This window comes from Ursus maritimus, unplaced genomic scaffold, assembly GCF_017311325.1.
Source record: "Ursus maritimus isolate PB19 unplaced genomic scaffold, ASM1731132v1 scaffold_22, whole genome shotgun sequence".
NCBI lineage: Eukaryota > Metazoa > Chordata > Mammalia > Carnivora > Ursidae > Ursus > Ursus maritimus.
The window spans coordinates 6,220,686-6,240,782 of NW_024424675.1; the positions used below are offsets into that span (position 1 = coordinate 6,220,686).

Sequence of the window (20,097 nt, forward strand, 5' to 3'; positions counted from 1 at the left end):
GATCAGAGAACATATATGGTATGACTTGATTGGTGAATGTTCCATGTACACTTGAAAAGAATGTGCATTTTGCTAGGGTGAGTATTCTGTAAATGTCAATTAGGTTAAGTTGGTTGATAGTATTGTTTAACTTTTCTCTATCTTTACTGAGTTTTCTGTCTATTGCTTAATCAGTGATTGGGAAATCCAAGACTATAATTATGAATCTGTCTACTTATCCTTGCTTTCTATCAGATTTTGCTTCATGTACTTTTAAGCTCTATTATTGTGTATAAACCTTTTGGATTCTTATGTCCTCTTGCTGAGTTGACCCCTTTATCATTATGAAATAACCTTCTTTAACCCTGGTGTTACTCTTTTCTCAGAAACCTATTTTGTCTGGAAAACAAAAATCTATTTTGTCTGGTATTAACATTCCTGCTTTCTTCTGATTAGTGTTTGCATGGTCTAACTTTTTTCATCCTTTTACTTTTAACCTATTTGTTTTTCTTTAGGGTTTTTTTTTTAAGATTTTATTTATTCATTTGACAGAGAAAGAGACGGCCAGTGAGAGAGAGAACACAAGCAGGGGGAGTGGGAGAGGAAGAAGCAGGCTCCCAGGGGAGGAGCCTGATGTGGGGCTCGATCCCAGGACTCTGGGATCACGCCCTGAGCCGAAGGCAGACGCTTAACGACTGCGCCACCCAGGCGCCCTTCTTTAGGTGTTTTTTAAAGCAACATTTAGTTAGGTCTTGCTTTTTAAAAAACCTGACAATTTCTACATTTTATTTGGGGTGTCAAGAGGTTTTTTTTTTTTAAGATTTTATTTATTTATTTGACAGAGAGAGAGGGAGAGAGAGAGTACAAGTAAGCGTGAGCAAGGGGGAGGGGCAGAGGGAGAAGCAGACTCCCTGCTAAGTAGGGAGCCAGATTGTGGGTCTCGATCCCAGGACCCAAGATCATGACCTGAGCTGAAGGAATACATTTAACTAGCTGAGCCACCGAGGTGCCCCAAAAGTATATTTATTCTGATTATATTCTGATTATTGATATGTTTGAATTTAAATCTACCATTATGCTGTTTTCTGTTCATCTTATCTGTTCTTTGTTGCCTTTTCTTTTTTCTGCCATCTTTTGGATTAATTGGGTATGTTTCATGATTCCATTTTATTTTATATGCTTTGTTAGCTTATTAGCTATAACTTTGTTTTTAGTGGTTGCTTTAGGGTTTCTAATACATATTTTTAACTCATCACAGCCTATCCTCAAGTAGGATTATGCCACTTTGTATACAACATAAGAATCTTATGGTCCTATACTTCCAGGCACTGAGTAACAGTAGCCTTTGTGCTACTGTGGTCTCTCATTTCTCTTCTATGAATATTATGAACCCCATAATACATTATTACATTTATATATATTATACATACACATTATTATATTATTACTTTTATTTGATATAATTGATTATTTTTGAGGGCTTTTATACTTTTATTATGGTAAAATATACATAAATAAAATCTACCATTTTAATGATTTTTAAGTGTACAATTCACTGGCATTAAATACATTCACGATGTTGTGCAACCATCACCACCATCCATTTCCAGAACTTTTTCGTCATTCCAAACAGAACTCAGTTCCCATTAAGCAATAACTCCTTTACCTAATCCTTCCAGCCCCTGGTAACCTCTATTCTCCTTTCTGTTTCTATGAATTTGCCTGTTCTAGTTACCTTATGTAAGTAGAATCAGACAATATTTGTCCTTTTGTGTTGGACTTATTTCACTTAGCATAACATTTTCGAAGTTCATCATGTTGTAGTGTGTATCAGAATTTCATTCCATATTAAAGATGAAAAATATTCCATTATGTATACACCACAATTTGTTTATCTGCTAATTTGTTGATGAACACTTACATTGTTACCACATTTGACTATTGTGGATAATGCTGCTTATGAACATTGGTGTCCAAGTATCTGAGTCCCTGATTTCAATTCTTTTGGGTATTTACTTAGGACTGGAATTTCGATTTTATGGTAATTCTTTGTCCAACTTTTTGAGGAACTGCCAAACTGTTTTCCACAGCGGGTGCCTCATTTTACCTTCCACCAGAAATGCATAAGCGTGTCAATTTCTCCACCAATACTTGTTATTTTCTGTTTTTCTAATAGTCATCCTAGTAGATATAAAGTGGAATTTCATTGCAGTTTTGATTTGCATTTTCCTAATGACAAGTGATGTCGAGCATTTTTTCATGTGTTTCTTGGCCATTTGTATATCTTCTTTGGTCAAGAAGTGGTCCTCCAGCATGCCGGGCAAGACCTGTCACTTAGACTGTGCTCAGAGGTCAGGTAGGAAGTTAGAAAATTGCAGTTAATGTAGACTTTACTGGAATTCTTGGGGCTCACCCTCACACATGCCAAATTCAGTGTGATAGGATGAGTCAGAAGTGGGATCAAGGCTGCCGACAAACTTCTGCCAGTCGGGAAGTAAGGTAAGTCAGGCCAGGTGAAGGGCACCATTGGATCCAGGTGGAAGGCCACTTTGTAATAAAATGACTGGAGAAGCATCCCCTGTCTTAAACTTGTTCCATAGCCTTTGAGAGTGGTCTGCTCTTTGTTTTGTTTTTTTGGTTTTTTCTAAGATGTTTGAACACTTTTAGATACTCATGTGACCTCTTAATATGAACCCATCAGAACATGGCCAATCAGGAACCTATTTTGTTTTAGGTGTGCCCACTGCCTGGCACCCCGCCCATCTGATCCCTTTGCTCGCTTCTGTCAAGAATGTGGCTCTCCTGTCCCACCCATATTTGGCTGTCGTCTCCCACCCCCAGAAGGAGCTCAGGTGAGCAGCAGAATCTTTAAAAACTTCTTTCATTGGTTTATCTGATGTTTAGTAGCAGCAGTAGCATAGTACATGGCACTCATGATCCACAAACATAAATACCTATTGAAAAAATTACTGGCAGATTAATCTCTTACTGTCTAGTCTCTTACTTAAGAATGGAAAACCCTAAAAGTTGCCTTAGTTTCTATTCAAGAATAGAAAACCTTGTTTGCAATGCTGTTTCTTTTGGTGGCCTTACAGAAACCCAGGCTCGGAAGGATACTGAAATCTTACTATTTCAGTGATACATGCATAGATAAATATATATTTCCTACTCACATGATATTCAGTTTATAACCTGGGTACAGTAATATTTCTATTCTAGAAATAAATGGAGAGAAGTACTGATTACAAGTCTGTATATCTGTAAGATACATCACTTTGTCTAAAGAAGCTGTTTGAATAAGCTATAGATTGATCGATTAAAAAATTTTTGTTGTTAAGTGTAGCTAATAATTGGTATTAGCCTACTAATGAGTTTATAGTTAGAAAAGATACTCAGCTTATTAAAAATCAAGACCTTCACCAAAATGTGTTATCTTTTATGCACTTGAAAGTTGGGGGGTGTTTTGGAGTAGGGTTTACAAATTGAAATAAAAGGATCTATGAAGAGACTCACTAAGAAAAAGCCACTAATTCGGTGAGTCTAAGTCTAGAGTTCTAGAACTGAATTATATTTTCAAGTAAAGGGTCAGAATCTTTTTTTTTTTTTCAGAGATTTTATTTAGGGGCACCTAGGTGGCTCAGTCAATTAAGCGTCTACCTTCGGCTCAGGTCTGACCTCAGGGTCCTGGGATCGAGTCCGGAGTTGGGCTCCTTGCTCAGCAGGGAGTCTGCTTCTCCCTCTCCCTCTCCCTCTGCCTGCTGCTCTGCCTACTTGTGCTCACTCACTCTTTGTCAGTGAGAGTGAGAGAGAGAGCACGAGCAGGGGGAGGAGCAGAGGGTCAGAATCTAAATAGATTTTTTTTCTACAATTTATTCCAATGTATTGTTCAGGATTGTTGTAGAAATTAATTTACTATAACATATTTTGAGCTTCATAAAGAAGATAATAAAGCAAATAAAATATGAAAAGGTCCCAGCGGTTTGGATTTTCCCTGCTTATATTCATTCGTCGGTGCAATGTCAAAGTTATTTTTTACTTGCCTGAAAACAGATTTTCATAGATTTTATTTATTTATTATTTTAGAGAGGGATAGAGAGCATGAGCAAGGGATGGGGATAGGGATATGGAGAGGGAGAGAGAGAATCCCAAGCCAACTCCATGCTGAGCATGGAGCCCAATGTGAGGCTTGATCCCACTGTTGCGCGATCACAACCAGAGTCAAAACCAAGAGTCAGTTGCTCAACCAACTGTGCCACCCAGGAAAACAGATTTTCAGGACTTTCTTTGTTCTTACAGGGAGGAAAAGTTATCAAAGATTATAAATACATTTTTTAAAGATTTTTTTATTATTTATTTGTCAGAGAGAGAGAGAGAGCACAAGCAGGGCGAGCGGCAGGTAGAGGGAGAAGTAGGCTTCCTGCTGAGCAGGGAGCCCAATGTGGGACTTGATCCCAGGACCCTGGGATCATGACCTGAGTCGAAGGCAGATACTTAACTGACTGAGCCACTCAGGCATCCCAGATTATAAATATTTTAAATGATAAACTTTGGCACATCTATATAGCCCCCAAAATATTATTTGTTAATATGGTATAATATATAACAGAGTGTAATTTAAACTCTTTATTGGCTACTTATTGTGTCCTGCTCTCAGTTGGGTCTGGGATTCAAAGGGGTGGTGCCTACTCTTAGGCTCCTACGTTCAAGACACTCAGAGTCTCATTAGACAGATGCAGAAGTGCACCTTACCGTTCCAGATCCACCCTTCGTTGCCCTGCCTTATGGGTCCTGGAGCTAGACCCTTTAAATATTTCTCTGGTGCCAGCTAGCTATATGTTAATTTTTGTTAGTAGGGGAACATTGCTGCTGGAGGGACACTGCAGGAGAATGGGCTTGGCTTTTCTTCCTGGTTCTGGTATGCTTTCCTCTCTTTTTGCTCTGACGGTGCTCAGCTAACATGCAGGAACCCAGTTGTACTGAACCCCATTGTGTTTTGGTAACATCCTATGAACAGCTTCTCAGTGAGTTTTACTGACACCCCAGCCAGCTTCCAGATAGTCCTCAGGCATCCCAGTGGGCAGTTTGCCAGCAAGTTTCAGCAGCATGCCTGCACGTGGCTTCCCAGCATGTTCCACCAGCTCCCTGGAGGGAGATTTCCAAACAGGTTTCATTGGGCCCAGTTTTTTACTTTTTGCTTGCCGGTTCAGTTCTGTGTCACCCCAGTTGAATTTCTCTGCTATCCAATGGTCAGCCATCCTCCCCATTTATTATATTTTCTGTAGTATATATCATCATATATATATATATCATCTATATATGTTATAAACTGAAAATGCAGTGTTACATGATCTTATGTCACTTAAAGATGAGAAAAAATGTTTATGTACTCATTTATATTTATTCACGTATTTATTAAATCTGGTCTCTCATTTCTTCATTTTTTTCCTGTGAACTCAGGTTATCATCTAGTGTCACTTATTTTCAGCCTGGTGGACTTGCTTTACTAAAGGCACATCTGTTAGCCATTTCTCTCTGTCTTTGTTTATCTGAGAATATTTATTTTGCTTCCTCTTTTGAAGAATAATTTTACTAGATGTAGAATTCTTGTTTGACCTTTATTTTTAAAAATTCACTTATTTGAGAGACAGAGAGAAAGAGAGGAGGGGCAGAGGGAGAGGGTGAATCTCGAGCAGACTCCCCACTAAGCATGGAACCCAATGTGGGGCTCTAGCTCCTGACCCCGAGATCATGACCTGAGCCGAAATCAAGATTGGATGCTTAACTGACTGAGCCACCCAGACACCCCTTGTTTGACAGTTATTTTTAATTTCAGCCCTTTGAATACATTATCCTCCTACCTCTGGCCTTCATGGTTTTTGATGTGTGATAAGTAGTTTTTTTCTCTTGCTACTTTTAAGACTTTTCTCTGTCTTTGACATTCAACAATTTGACTATATTGTGCCTAAATGTGGATCTCTCTTGGTATTGATTTTCTTGGGGCTGTAGATTAGTACTTTTCTTCAAATGTGGGAAGTTTTTGGGCTATTATTTCTTCAAATTCTTTTTTTGCCTCTTCCTCTCTCTCCCTTCTTTCTAGGACTCCCATTACATGTATGTTGATATGTTTTATGTTGTCCCACACGTGTTTGATGATCTGTTTATTTTCTTCCATCCTTTTTCTCTCTGTTTTTCAGATTGGAAAATTTCTATTGAACATATTCATCTTCACCAATTCTTTCTTCTGTCATCTCTGATCTGCTTTTGAGTCCCTCTGGAGATTCCCTCCTCCTCCCCCCAATTTCAGTTATTTTAATTTTAAACTCCAAGTTTAGATATGGTTCTTTTTAAAAAATAATTTCTGTGTCTTTATTGAGAGTCCCTGTTTTTTGGATCATTGCCATCATACTTTCTTTATCTTTTAGACATGGTTTCCCTGAGTTCTTTGAACATTTTTATAAAAGCTGTTTTGAAATCTTTGTAAATCCAACATCTGGGGATACTATATCTATCAACCGTTGTTGTTTTTTTCTTTCTCCCTGAGTATAGGTCACACTTTCTTGTTTTTTTGCATGCCCCATTATTTTTTTCTTCAATTCTGGACATTTTAGATGATATATTTTAACAACTCTGGATTCTGACTTTTTCTCCTAGTGTTTTCTTTCTTTTTCTTTTTTTTTTCTGCTGTTTTTATTGTTGTTTACTGGGATTAATTTTTTTCTCATGTTTGTCTCCCCTGAAATGTGTGGCCCCTGATATCAGGTTTTTTGTTCTTGTTTTTATTTTTAAACCTGGGGTCACCCTGGGTCTGCATAGCCTAGTGCTCCCCTGAAGATTGGCCAGAAGTTGTACTCAAATACCTTGGTCCAGTAAGGCTTTCACTCTCTGCTGATGGATCTACGTGTGGGCTGCGTTGAACATGCAGGCTTCAGGCTATTTTCAAGTCTGCCTCAGCTTTTACTTTATACTTAACTGCCTTACATCTCCATGTGTAGCCTCTGTCAGCCAGCAATGTGTGAGTGGCTTATACCCACTCTGGTTTATGCTATGCATGTGCATATCTTCCAGTTAACTAAAGATATGTGGGGAGCTTATCAAGCCCCCTATATTTGACTGACCTCTTGGGACTTTCTGTTAAATCCCTGGCTAGGCGCCTCAAACAGGACAATGATTTCAGGCTAGTAGAGCCACTGGCCCTCCCTGTTTGCTTGCCACTGAGATTGTCATCTTAACAGTGCTCCAAATCAAGTGAGCCCTGCCCTTCAGCAGGTATGAAGCTGCTGTTTTTCACATCCTGCCCTGTCCCAGTGAAACTATCACACTGACAGAGCCAGAGGAGGATGGGAACAGCCTCAAGCAGGAACCACATAGACTTGGAGTGTTCTTATCTGAAATTCACCACTTTTCAGTTTGTTGTGTGCCTTTGGTGACTTTCAGAATCTGGAATGGTTTTTTGAATCTGAAATGACAGTTTTATCCAACTTTATAATTGCTCTTCAGAGAGAGAATTTGTGGGTTTCCTTTCTCCATTGTGCTGTAAGATATTTTTTCTTTTTTTTTTTACACCTCTATTTTCCATAATAAACATGTTCTCACAATACAAAAATAAATAAATAAATAAGAATAAAGGTAATTATTTTTAGACTTTTTTTTTACAAAAGCAAATTAAATCTTATATTTGAAGATCTACTTATACCGTTAGTTTTTGCATCCCAAGACAAACCTCTTTCTTTATGCAGATGGGCTTATGTGCAGAGTGTGGAAACATGGTGCCCATGAACACTCCCATCTGTGTAGTGTGTGAGGCCTCCCTTATCCTACAGCTGCAGCCACAGGCCAGCCTCTGCTTGAAGGTAATGAAATGTGATTCTGTAAAAACAGGAATAAAATATATAGAAAGTGATATGTAAGCCATTAAATATCTTCAGCTGATGTGTAGCCTCCATCAGCCAATTGTTTGGTGAATAACTGATAAACTAATATCTGTGAACAAAATCCACTGTAATTTTTGGGAAGGCATGCTGCCCAAGAGTTTTACCTGCCAATAGGATCTATAATTGTTAAGAAAGATACGTAGAAATGAGTTCCCTAAACATGGAATTGGAGGGCAAAATGCATACAGCTAACTTAGACAGTTTTTTACTTTTTATATTTAAACTTCAACATTGTAATTAATATTATAATTAAGAACTTTTAAGCTTGTCCTTAAAGTTGCTTTATGCTTTTATTTGCTTTATTTGATTATGGAGCCCTGTTATGTGGAAAAGAATGATTATAGCCAGTCACATGGGTGAAAAAGTTAAGTATCCCAAAAAAAGAAAGAAAAAGAAAAAGTTAAGTATCATCATCATATATATTCAAAAAACTTTGCTAGACAATGTCTTACCATGAAAATATTTTTGGTTGAATCATTGAATATACAACTGTATCTTTTCTCCATTTTTCAGTTTACAGTCCCATTCACTTCCTCTTTAAACTCAAATAAATGTCACTAAAGGATAAAAAAAGATTTAATAAAGAGAATTTGAGACATAAAAAAGCAAGAGTTTTTATTATTAAGGGAAATGCATAGATTTAATGTACAACTGGAACTGTAGTACTCCTAAAATGACTTTGTGGATTTTCATATGGGCCAACTGTATTAAAGTTTATGAGAGAAAGGGGAAGTCCACTTTTTCTTCTACCTCCAAGCTCCCCTTCACTCTGAAAAGTTTTTAAGTATTCCAAGCAATGTAAGCCTTCAGAAATGAGACTTTGAAGAACTGGCTGGGCCAGGGTCAGGTAGGTAACAATTTACTAATCATTTTGTTAAATGGATGGAGCAGGGAGTGGGATGAGCCTGAGGAACAGTCTCTGGATACCCACTTTAGGGTCCCTTGAATGGGGAAAATTGAGGAAAGCAGTCTGAGGAAGAAGTGGTCTCAGGCCAGGCCTCCAGGATTCACAGACACTAGAGCCTAGTCTGAGGCTGCTGACATCCGTCATGATGGTGCAGCCATGAATCTTCCTTCAGCTTCACCCTATTTCTCTGGGTTCTGCCTTACACTTCGAGTGTGAACCCTCAGGTGGTAAGGGGATTTTTCAAAGACACCTTTGATTTGACTTTTCCCCAACATGCTGCTTCCTGGGCCACTCTCTGGGCCTCTGCACCCTACATTCCCTGGACTCTGATCCCTAGACCCATTGCCCCTGTGCCTGCCCACACTTGCAGCAGTGGAGGTGGCAGTCCTGGTGGTTGGGTGGGGGCACAGAGGAAGAATTCACTAACTCTTATCAGGAGCTGGGGCCAGGGATAGCTTTGAAGATGGGGTATCATCTGATGGCATTGTGGGAGGCACAAGCATTTGCCAGATGGGGAAGGGATGGGACAAAGAAAAGTTGCTCATGTGTATATGTGGGAGGTCAGGGGGAGAGGGTGTTTCAGGAAGATATACAGAAACTGGAAACTTCAGGGTGTGTTTCAAACTTTGTAAGCAGTTTGGTTTTGTTGAGCCGCAGAAATGCTGGAGGTGCTGTGGGTTGTGCAAGATGGCGCCTTCTCTACCGTACTTAGCAGCTACAGTTTCTCCCAGTGCACCTTGAAGGGGTAAAAGCAGGGACAGGATTTAATCAGACTTGATTTTTTAGAGAGACTTTTATCACCATGACATCTGATGTTGAAGGGAAATGCCTGGTGCCTGATTTTTATGGCCAGTCAGTATTGCTGCTTCTACTCACGGAAGGACAACTTTTGGAAACCCCAGGCTGAGAATATCCCAGTGGCTTTCCCATGTCTTACAAGGGCGATAGATTTTTAGATAACATTCTCACCCAGAGAGCCACCGCCAAGGTCAGTGGGAATACGTGTTGTTCACAGAAGCCAACAGACTTACCTTCCCGAAGGCACCAGGAGGGCCTGCTGAAGAGTTTCCTTGCTGTTTTTGTGTTGGTATCCATCTCACTCCACGTAGTGCACAAAACACCATCCATCCTCTTCCTGCCAACAGTCCACTGGTGCAGACTTATCTTCTGTTGATCTAAAGGCCTTGTCAACGCTGAGGAATTTTGCTCTATCAGATATATATTTTTTTTGCTGCCAGGATTGGAAGCTATAGTAGCAGAAGTTTCTCCTTTTACTCTCTGGCACAGCTGCCTGTATTTCAGAAGAAGAGAGGATTTTGCACTTTCAAAAATTCTCTAACTTTTTGTAACAAGTAAAATAGTCTAAAGATATACAAAGAAGTATATAATTTCCCCACCCACCTCTATTTCTATCCTCCTGAAATAACTGATGATAGTGAATATCCTTCTATGTATTTTTCTGGATGCACAGAAACATGCATATATATTCACACATTTAGATTTTATTTATTTATTTATATTTTTAAAAGATTTATTTATTTATTTATTTGAGAGAGAGAGAGAGAGAGAGCATGTGTAAGTGGCGGGGAGGGGCAGAGGGAGAGGGAGAGAGAGAGAATCTTGAGCAGACTCCCTGCAGAGCAAGAAGCCTGAGGCAGGGGTCAGTCTCACCACCCTGAGATCATAACCTGAGCCAAAACCAAGAGTCAGACGCTCAACCAACTGAGCCACCCAGATGCCCCAAGTTTTGTTTTGTTTTTTAAACAAATGTATCTCACTGGCCATTTCCTAAAGTTAAAAATTAATTTGAGCATCTCCCATTTAACCAGAACACATGAACTCTCCTTTACCAAGAGATCATCAATTTCATTTGGGCTCTAACTCGCACATATAGTATACCTCCAGGTCTCTAGTCATTTTGGGTTCCTAGAATCTGAGAGGCTTAGGGCAGGGATCCTCTTGAAGTCATTACTGAAAAAGATCTGATGATTCACATGACTGGGGCAATTATCTCCTTATAAGACCTGAATCTCTCACACAATGATTTGGGGCTAGAAGCCGTGTAACCACAGCTCTGCATCAAGCAGAACTGTAGCTTGGTAACTTACAAAATGCACCTTGAGATGAAGTTTGCAATGACCTACTACATCTTCCTCACTTCGTTTTGTCAGAGCTTGTCATTTGGGAGATTAGAAAACTGTTCTCATCTCTCAACTACTTTGTAAGAAAAAATGTTACCCCAATAACTAATTTGGGTCCACTAAATTGCTTAGAACCGTTCAACTAAACACATTGTAAATGCTATGGATGAGGTAGCGAATGAGGGTATTGACTTTTTTAAAAAGATTTTATTTATTTATTTGAGAGAGAGAGAAAGAGCACGAGGGGATGGGGGCAGAGGGAGAAGCAGACTCCCTGATGAGCAGGGAGCCAGACGTAGAGCGCAATCCCAGGACCCCAGGATCACAACCTAAGCCAAAGGCAGACACTTAACCGACTGAGCCACCCAGGCACCAAAGGGTAATGACTTTTTTAAAAAAGGTCCTCATCACAGATGTTTAACATCCTCCTTAAGAAAGTCTGATAGTGGCCTCAATCCCAAGTCATCCCCATGGACATCTATGAGTGTAGTGATTATGACGTAAAATTATTTCTATCTGTGGGTCATGGTCACTGCTCTTCAAGGAAGTGAGCCATGACATGGTGTCAGAAAGTCACCAACAAAACCATTAGAAACACCTGTTGGCCAAGAAGGCTATGTCGGCTGGACCTGAAACAGTAAGGTAGACTGCCACTTTTACTGTCTTGATAGTATCTCAGAAGAGAGAGGGCAGGGAAAGGTGTTTATACGGTTTTAGTGCTGCACTTGGGTGATTTTTTAAAAGAGAGTTTGACAAGAGTGAACCCTAAGGTCAATTATGGACTTTGGGTTCACTGGTTGTACGGAGTGTACCATCCTGATGTGGGATGTCAGTAGTGGGGAAGGTTGTGTGTGTGTGGGAACAGGGAGTAAGTATATAGGAACTCCCTATAATTTCTGCTCAGTTTTGATATAAACCTAAAACTGCTCTAAAAAATGAAGTTTACTAGTTAAAAAAGTTTAGAAGGGAGTTTTGCAAGGCAGGATTAGAATAGGGCAGAGTCCGTTTTTATTGGGCAAAGTTATGACATGCTAGTTTTAAAAATATTTAAATAAAAATTTTATGTATTTAAATTAAAATTTTTATAGTTTATTTAAATAAAAATTTTAGCTACTGGTGGCTCAGTTGGTTAAGCATCTGCCTCTTGATTTCAGCTCAGATCATAATCTCAGGGTCGTGAGATCGAGCTCTGAGTCAGGCTCTGCATTGGATGTGGAGTCTGTTTAAGATTTTCTCTCTCCCTCTACACCCCCCACCCCACCCCACTCATTCTCTCTCTCAAAAAAAATAAATAAATAAAAATTTTATATATTTAAGGTGATGATGTTTTAATATACATGTACATAGTGAAATGATTACTACAGTCAAGCTAATTAAAATATCCATCTTTGTATACTGGAAATTTGCTGAGAGTAGATTTTAGGTGTTCTCACTACACATGCATGTGCACACACGTGTGCACCCAGACACACACACACACACACACACACACACACACACAAATGTTAACTATGTGGGGATGTACTAATTTTGGATTGTGGGACCTGCCAGTGTGAGGATCCTGAGGTAAGCTGTTGGACCGAATAAGTAAGCAGCCTTACTGGTTTACAGTCTTTACAGAATATTTCCTGCAGCAAACAACTTTGTTATTTTTGTTTGATCTCAGTATTTTTTTAACACAGGGACAGGAAATTTGATTCACTTCTCAATGAGTGTCTTGAGTGTCACCTGATCTTTTCTGAGTCTCCAGGAAGACCACAGCCCTAAATCTCACAGAAAAGCTCTGGCAATTGCAGATTATGCTACAGAGACTTAAGAATGCTGGAACCAGGGAGTGTCAGGATCCACAGAGGGCGCGTATGTGATCCTCTGCCATTTTGAATAGCAGTCAGTCGGCCGTTTGCACTTTAGGAGTTCTTTGACTTGCAAGAACTTGGAGTCCTCTACTAGAGTGAAATTAACCAGCCATGGAAAGGCCAGGGACTTCATAGCTTACCTAGTGGAATTGGAACTACAGCTCTGGGAGTTGGACTTTCTCTTGATCATTGTCTTTGCCTCTACAGCTTCAGATCACATGGTGTCAGTTTCAGGGCACCTGGGAAATGTAGGCACTGGAGTAGAAAGGAGCATTTGAGTGTCACTGGTCATTGATGAGTGAAGGGGATAGTATCCTGATAGTGCAGAATAGTCCAGTGACTGAACAGGTGTTTGCAAACCTCTAATAGCTGAATTCTAGTTAGACTATTTTAATATTTCTTCCTTCCTTCTTTCCTTCCTTCCTTCCTTCCTTCCTTCCTTCCTTCCTTCCTCTCTGTATTCCTACTTATCCTCAGTTTCCTAACTTGGAAAGTTGCACTTATCATTTATTTTCTAAGACAGTCTTTTCATTTTTGCATTTCTGAGTGAGAAACTACAGAGCAAACCTTAATTCATTAACACGAAGCCCCGTGGGGGTGTTTACAAGATGATCTGTAAACACATGGATAAGCTTTTGCTAGTCTTGGGCTTTTCTGTTTATTGTTCAAGCCATGAGATGGAGAGCCTACCATCATGTTTTCCCTACTGGGGGAAAAAAATAAAAAATTCATACATAATCAGTGCAAAAAAAATGAATCCCTGTTTTCAGTTTGTTCATTTTGGGTTTTGTTTCTTTTTCGGGGGGAGTTTCTTTTAAAACGATTTTCATTTGTCTGATATTATGTTGTAATCATTTCTAAACCAATCCAATTTCAGGGTCTGAGTGTTAAAATAGGGTAGCTGGCTGATTGAAAGGATTGCTTGATGATTTCTTTGCACAGTTGTTTGCGCAGAGAATAATGTGTTTTTTGTTCTTTGTTTTCAAGGAGAAAGTAGTCTGCCGCACCTGTGGCACAGGGAATCCAGCTCACCTGAAATACTGTGTCACCTGTGAGGGGGCCCTGCCGTCATCTCAGGAGGTAGGTTGACAGCATGGGCCAAGCCTCCATTTGGTGACTGCTAAATGTCCAGTGTCAATAATAATGAAGAATTATAATCTGCAGAGGAAGGAAGAAGTGGGAGGTTGGAGAGAGACACTGAAAGCAACATTTCTAAATGTGGAGAGGACTTTATATATTCACCAATACAAAATCGTTTTCTAAGTCTTAACTCCAGGGGGATTCAATAAAACCAGCAATTTCTTACAATTTTTCATTTAATAACTTTGCACAGAAAGCTGGTGGCAGCCAGTGGAGAAGTAGACCCACTTGTATTTCATTCACAGTCATATATGTCTTTACTGACTGTGCCATGCTGTTTTTTGAAATTGAGAACATGGTAGGTAACCACTTTTGGATTTTCTAGTCTATTTTGAGTATTTAAAGTGAAGGAATAAGAGCACATGCAACTGAAATTGATTTTATTACCTGTCAGGGATGTAGTTGTTTCTGGGTCTCCTCTATCAGCAAAACTGTTTCAGGAACAATTACAAAACTGAATTTGTTTTCAGGATTTGATTTCTCTTTGAATGGTATATGAGAGTTGGGATGTCACAATGACAGTACATATCGTTGAAGTGCCATAGAAGTAACAATGCATCTTCAGTCTGATGGCTTATGTCTTTTCTTTGTTTAGCAGTGTTAATATGAATGGAATAAAATGCCTTTTCTTTCTTTAGAGCAATGTTATGTTTAAAAAAAATCTACTTGAACAGTAGATGCATTTATTTTTTAAAAAGATTTTATTTATGTATTTATTTGAGAGAGAGAGAAAAGCAGGAGGAGGAGCAGGGGGGAAGGGAGAGGGTGGGGGAAAGAATCTCAAGAAGACTCTGCACTGAGCACAGAGCCCAGTGCAGGGGTCGATCTCACAACCCCGAGATCATGACCTCAGCCAATGTCAAGAGTTGGATTCTTAACCAACTGAGCCACCCAGGTGCCCTGATGCATTTAAATTAAAGATCTGAAGGCTTTACATTTAGAAACCCAAGTCATCAAGTTTTATATCAAAACCCTGTTGTAGCAGGAGGATACATTTGAAATTTAAGGCTGAAGCAAAAGTGTGCAAAGCATTTCTCTCCGGATTTGTCCCAAGGAGTCTCTCACTAATTGCACAGAAATGGGGTAAGGGTAAGTGTGTACAAACAGAGATCTCCGTTCTATCTTTCTGGATAGATGTCTGTTTTAGGATAACAAAACAGTCCCTGAAGTAAAAGAGGATATAGCTAGGCAAGCAAAGTTGACTAAAATATCAGTCTTGGAGGAAAAATGGTCCTTAGAAAACGTCTTCCCTAGTGTGCCCATTCTTAGTATTGTACGTGGGATATGTGGCAGTTATCAATTGTATCAGTTACTCAGTGATTCATTCATCCAATAACTATTTGCATGACTCCCATGTGCCGAGGAGCAAGGTACTATGTTAGTGGGGAAAAATGGGAAGTATAGTCCTTTCTCTTAAAGAAATCAGGATCTAGCGGAAAGCAAGAGAAAGGAGGGAAGCTGACATATGGAGCCTGACCCTGTGCTAAGCGTCCCTCCATACTAATTGCCGTGAACCATCTGAACCCTGCCTACAGACCTGTGAAGAGGCTCTTGTATCGAAGAGGCTGCATGGGGTCATAGATAGAATCAGATGGCCTGGGGTCAAATCTTGGGTCTTGCCTTCTCCGTGCCTCAGTTTCCAACCTCTGTAAAACACAGGTGACGATGGCACCCACCTCACAGGTCTGTCCTGTGGTTTGATGCGAAGTTAGAGGGACAGTGCTTAACACTGTGTGCCTGCACATAGTAGGTGATCACGTAACAGTGACAGATACTCTCATCGTCATTTGTCTGATGAAAAGATCTCTTCCTAGGCAACAAGAAAGTAGCAGGAGCGAAGATTCTAATCCAGGCCTACCTCACAAAGTTTCAGAAATTCTCATGAGACAATTCTCTCTCTCTCTCCCCAAAATAAAATAATTCTTTTCATGTGTCAGGGGTGGAAAATAAATTCACATTTCCATATGGAAATCAGAGCCCTAAAGGAAAGAAGAGAAACATCAGTTGTGACATTCTGCTTACATTCTTTCTTTATGAATATACTTATGGTAAATCAATAGTAGGTTTGCTACTTTTGGTATTAAAGATACTGAGGAATATCAAGATGCATCAGGCACCAGTTTTATCAACTTGAGGAATGTGTCTTCTTTGTACGAATTTATTAATTGGTGAAGTTCATCATAGTTTTACTCTTTGGGGCAAAAATACCTTATTACAGGGCTTGCATTGATTTGGGGATTTTCCCCCCCTGGATCCAGAGGGAGATTGCAGAATGTAGTATTGATCTGCCTATTGATAAATGCCATTGTGTCCACCAGCCCATGCGCAGTGGAGATAAAGCCCCACCTCCGCCCACTCAGAAAGGGGAGACCATTTCCTGCTCCAAGTGTGGTCGCAGGAATCGCCGGGAAGCTTGCTTCTGTGACTGGTGCGGAGCCACGGTGGGTATTTTAAATCTGAGTTTCTTGGTGCCAAAGCCTCACCACCACCCTAGAGAGAGCCAGGCTCCTTCTTTTCCCCTACCTTGCAGAAATCACTTCTTTCGATTTGAATACTAGCACCTATTTACCTAAGAATCTGGAGACAGAATTGATTCTCTTAAATTGGGAAAGCTCTATTATTGCTGTTTTGCTTTGCATTTCTTTGAGGTTAAACTTTTTCAATCATTTATTGACTCTTGGTATTTCTTCTTTTATGACTTGTCTACTTACCTTTAGAGAGAGAGAGAGAGAGAGAAAGATAGAGAACACGAGTGGGGGGAGGGGCAGAGGGAGAGAGAGAATCCTCAAGCAGACTCCCGACTGAGCACAGAGCCCAACATGGTGCTCAATCCCTGGACCCCAAGATCATGTCCTGAGCCGAAATGAAGAGCCAGATGCGTCATCCACTGAGCCCTTACCAGGCACCCCTTACCTTTTTAATGAAAGACTCAAAAGTCTTTTCTTTGAAAAAGTGTTGTATGTAAGTAATACAGCAGGTTTCTTGTGAAGGGTCAATCTCCCATCTCATCCCAGGCCCTCAGAGCCTATCGCCAGAAGCAATCACCATTACCTAGTGTGTGTGTTAATAAGTAAACTAGTAGTTTCACAGAAACACTAATTCTTTTCCTTTCACTTCACCATGTACCTTGTTAGTAACCTCCTCATTCTTTTCAGTAGCTCCATAATATACTGCCGTCTGTATGTACCATGATGCATTTAGGCCATCCCCTATTGCTGGACATTTAGGTTGTTTCCAGTTATTTTCTCTAAAACCACAAACCCGCAGGGAATGATCTCAAATATACTTCTTTGTGTACTTGTCCATCTGTAGAATAAGTTCTAGAAGGTGGACTTGCAGGGTCAGGGGTATAAGCATATGTTATTTTGATGGCTAGTGATGGTAGGGTATGTGAATAATTTACGTGGGAAAATTAGGACTCTGATATTTATGAAAGTGTAAAAATATTTTCTATCCTCTAGCCGGGCATTTCTGCTTGCTACTCTGTTTGCCCCAAATGTGGGGCCAGCAATCACCCATCTGCCCGATTCTGTGGTTCCTGTGGTATTTATGTGAAGCCCTTGGCAAGACTTAGCCTGGACCACGGCCTGGATCTAGCTGCTGGAGAACTTGGCCCTTTTGCTGAGGTGAGGCCTCCACTGTTGTAGGCACTGGTGCCAGGGAATGGGTGTAAGACCCTGAACTTGTTTTCTCTACCTTGTGGATCAACCGGGGGAAAGAGAGCCAAAACATGTAGACCTTTTGCTTGGATTTTCAACTAGATGTGTACATAAATTCGATCAATTTAGGTTTTAAGCACTCGAGTGATTTCTTCAGAATTCAAAGATTTATCTATAGTAGATTGAGGTCTAACTGCATTTGTAAGACTAATAATATAACTAATGTAAATCAATACAATGCCAGAGAAATGGATTTAAAATATATGAGACAAGCATACTTTTTTTTTAAAAAAGATTTTATTTATTTATTTGAGACAGAGAGAGAGAGAAGCACAAGCGTTGGTGGGGGAAGGGCAGAGAGAGAAGCAGACTCCCTGCTGAGCAGGGAGCCCGACGCTGGGCTTGATCCCAGGACCCTGAGATCATGACCTGAGTGGAATGCAGACACTTAACTGACTGAGCCACCCAGGTGCCCTGAGACAGACACACTTCTCATGAATTTCTTATGTAGCGTACCAGGAACTTTGCTCCTGCTCGCTTATGTTTTAGAAAACCTATAGCAGGCGTGTGGAATTGCTTTAGCCATTTATAACAACAGCATATAGTTTAAGGAAAGTCTTACAGGATTATCTTCAGAAAGACTTAATCTCTAACCAGCTTGGTGTTAGCGTTTTATAAATTTCTCTAAGCTACATAAAGGCTTTTCAGGTTTCTTTTTAGCTCTTCATTAGAAGAATTTGAAGATTCATAGTTATTAGAGAGAATGCACATGCCCTCAGCAACTTTGCATTCATTTTTAGGGAGTTCATGACTTTCTTAGCCCCAGCTGAGACTTATGGATCCTGGGACTGCCAATAGCCCATATGCAACCATATGCAAATGAGAGACAAAGGGTTCTTTCCTCAAGACACTTGACTGTGGTCTTTTGGAAATTTATTGTAATACACTAATTTTGTTAGAAAGACCTTTTCTTCCATTTACCAGAAAAATTGTCCTAATAAATATGCAAATATATAATGCTCACCATGTGAATGGTATCTCTTTAGATGCAGTGATGTTGTGCAGTGCACAGCCTACATAACCTTACATGATGGTCCTCTCAAGTCCCCACATTCAGATGCAGGAGTATCTCAGAGAAAATACTGCTGACTAGTGGTTGATTGTGGATGAGTAGTAAAGTCTATGTTCTATTGGACTGTAGAACTGAGAGGTTAGATTTGTTTCAGGCCTCAGGCAGCAAGGCAATTTGGTTGATTGGGTGAATTTGAGAGAGTAAATGGCCAAGAAAATGAGGCTAGCTTTATGGATCAGGCTGGGAATTGCTGGGAGAGACAGAAGAAAAGAAGGGGAGGCAAGGGCTGAAAACCTCTTTTTAGTTCAAAGTACAGTTTCTTGGAGATATTTTTACTTCTGATTAGAATTCTTTTCTATAAGTAATACGAAGAATTAATTAAATTATATTCTAGTATTTTATGTTTTCTGCCTTGCTCACAGCCCCGATCTGCCTGGCAGTCCCTAAATGTTCCTTTACCCAGACCCGATGCTGGGACCCGGAAGGACGCGGGCACACAGACTGCTGGCCTGTTCTACCCATCTGGCACGCTACTAGCCAAAAAGGAACTAGAAATGGCTTCTCAGAAGCAGAGGCAGGAGAAGATGAGTGACCATAAACCTCTCCTCACAGCCGTCAGCCCAGGAAGAGGTGAGGGAAAAGGTACTCTTTCTTGTCAGGAGGGAACTCCCTATTTCTCAGAAAGAAAATTGCATTTTTCTTCCTTTAGATTTATTTCTATACATAAGAAGTAAATTCCGTTGTTTTTCTTTAGGTAATTTTCCTTTGTATTATAGCTCTTAAACTTTTAGTATTCTGAGGTTTTTATCTTTTCTAATTTTTAAAAAAGATTTTATTTATTTGTGAGAGAGAACGAATGGGCATGGGAGCAGGGGAGTGAGCAGGGGAGGGGCAGGCAGAGAGGGAGAGAGAATCCTCAAGCAGACTCCCTGCTGAGCATGGAGCCTGACATGGGGCTCGATCCCAGGACCCTGAGATCATGACCTGAGCTGAAAGCAAGAGTTGCCCGCTTAACTGACTGAGCCACTGGGGCAGCCCAGTACTCTGATGTTTTGACTCATAGCTCCATTGTCTAGTCTCTCAGTTAAATAGCATGTATGGATTGCTATTACAGTAGAAATATTGTTAGTCTGTGTCATTGCTGCTATCTACTATTATCTTTCTCTTTTTACCATTTTAAAATTCACATAAGCAAAATTCACCATTTTCACCCATTTTGAAGTGTACCATTCAGTGATACTTAGTCCATTAGGAGCTATACAGAAGCATCACCACTCTGTATGTCCAGAACATTTTCATCACCCCAAAGGTAGACCAGTATTCTTTCTGCAATCACTCCGTACATCTCCTCTCCCAGGTGCCTGGCAACCATGAATCTACTTGCTGTTTTTATGGATTTGCCTGTTCTGGAC

At 40.1% G+C, this 20,097-nt stretch overlaps 1 protein-coding gene across 1 annotated transcript in view; it reads left to right on the forward strand.

Annotated features, from left to right (window-relative positions):
- Positions 1-20,097, forward strand: part of DZANK1 (double zinc ribbon and ankyrin repeat domains 1) — a 61,585-nt gene that overhangs the window by 28,295 nt on the left and 13,193 nt on the right. The window contains exons 7-12 of the mRNA XM_040637947.1: positions 2,714-2,831; positions 7,716-7,829; positions 13,802-13,894; positions 16,273-16,395; positions 17,416-17,580; positions 19,108-19,315. Of these exons, the coding sequence (XP_040493881.1) occupies positions 2,714-2,831; positions 7,716-7,829; positions 13,802-13,894; positions 16,273-16,395; positions 17,416-17,580; positions 19,108-19,315 (821 nt within the window). The remainder of the gene's footprint in view (positions 1-2,713; positions 2,832-7,715; positions 7,830-13,801; positions 13,895-16,272; positions 16,396-17,415; positions 17,581-19,107; positions 19,316-20,097) is intronic.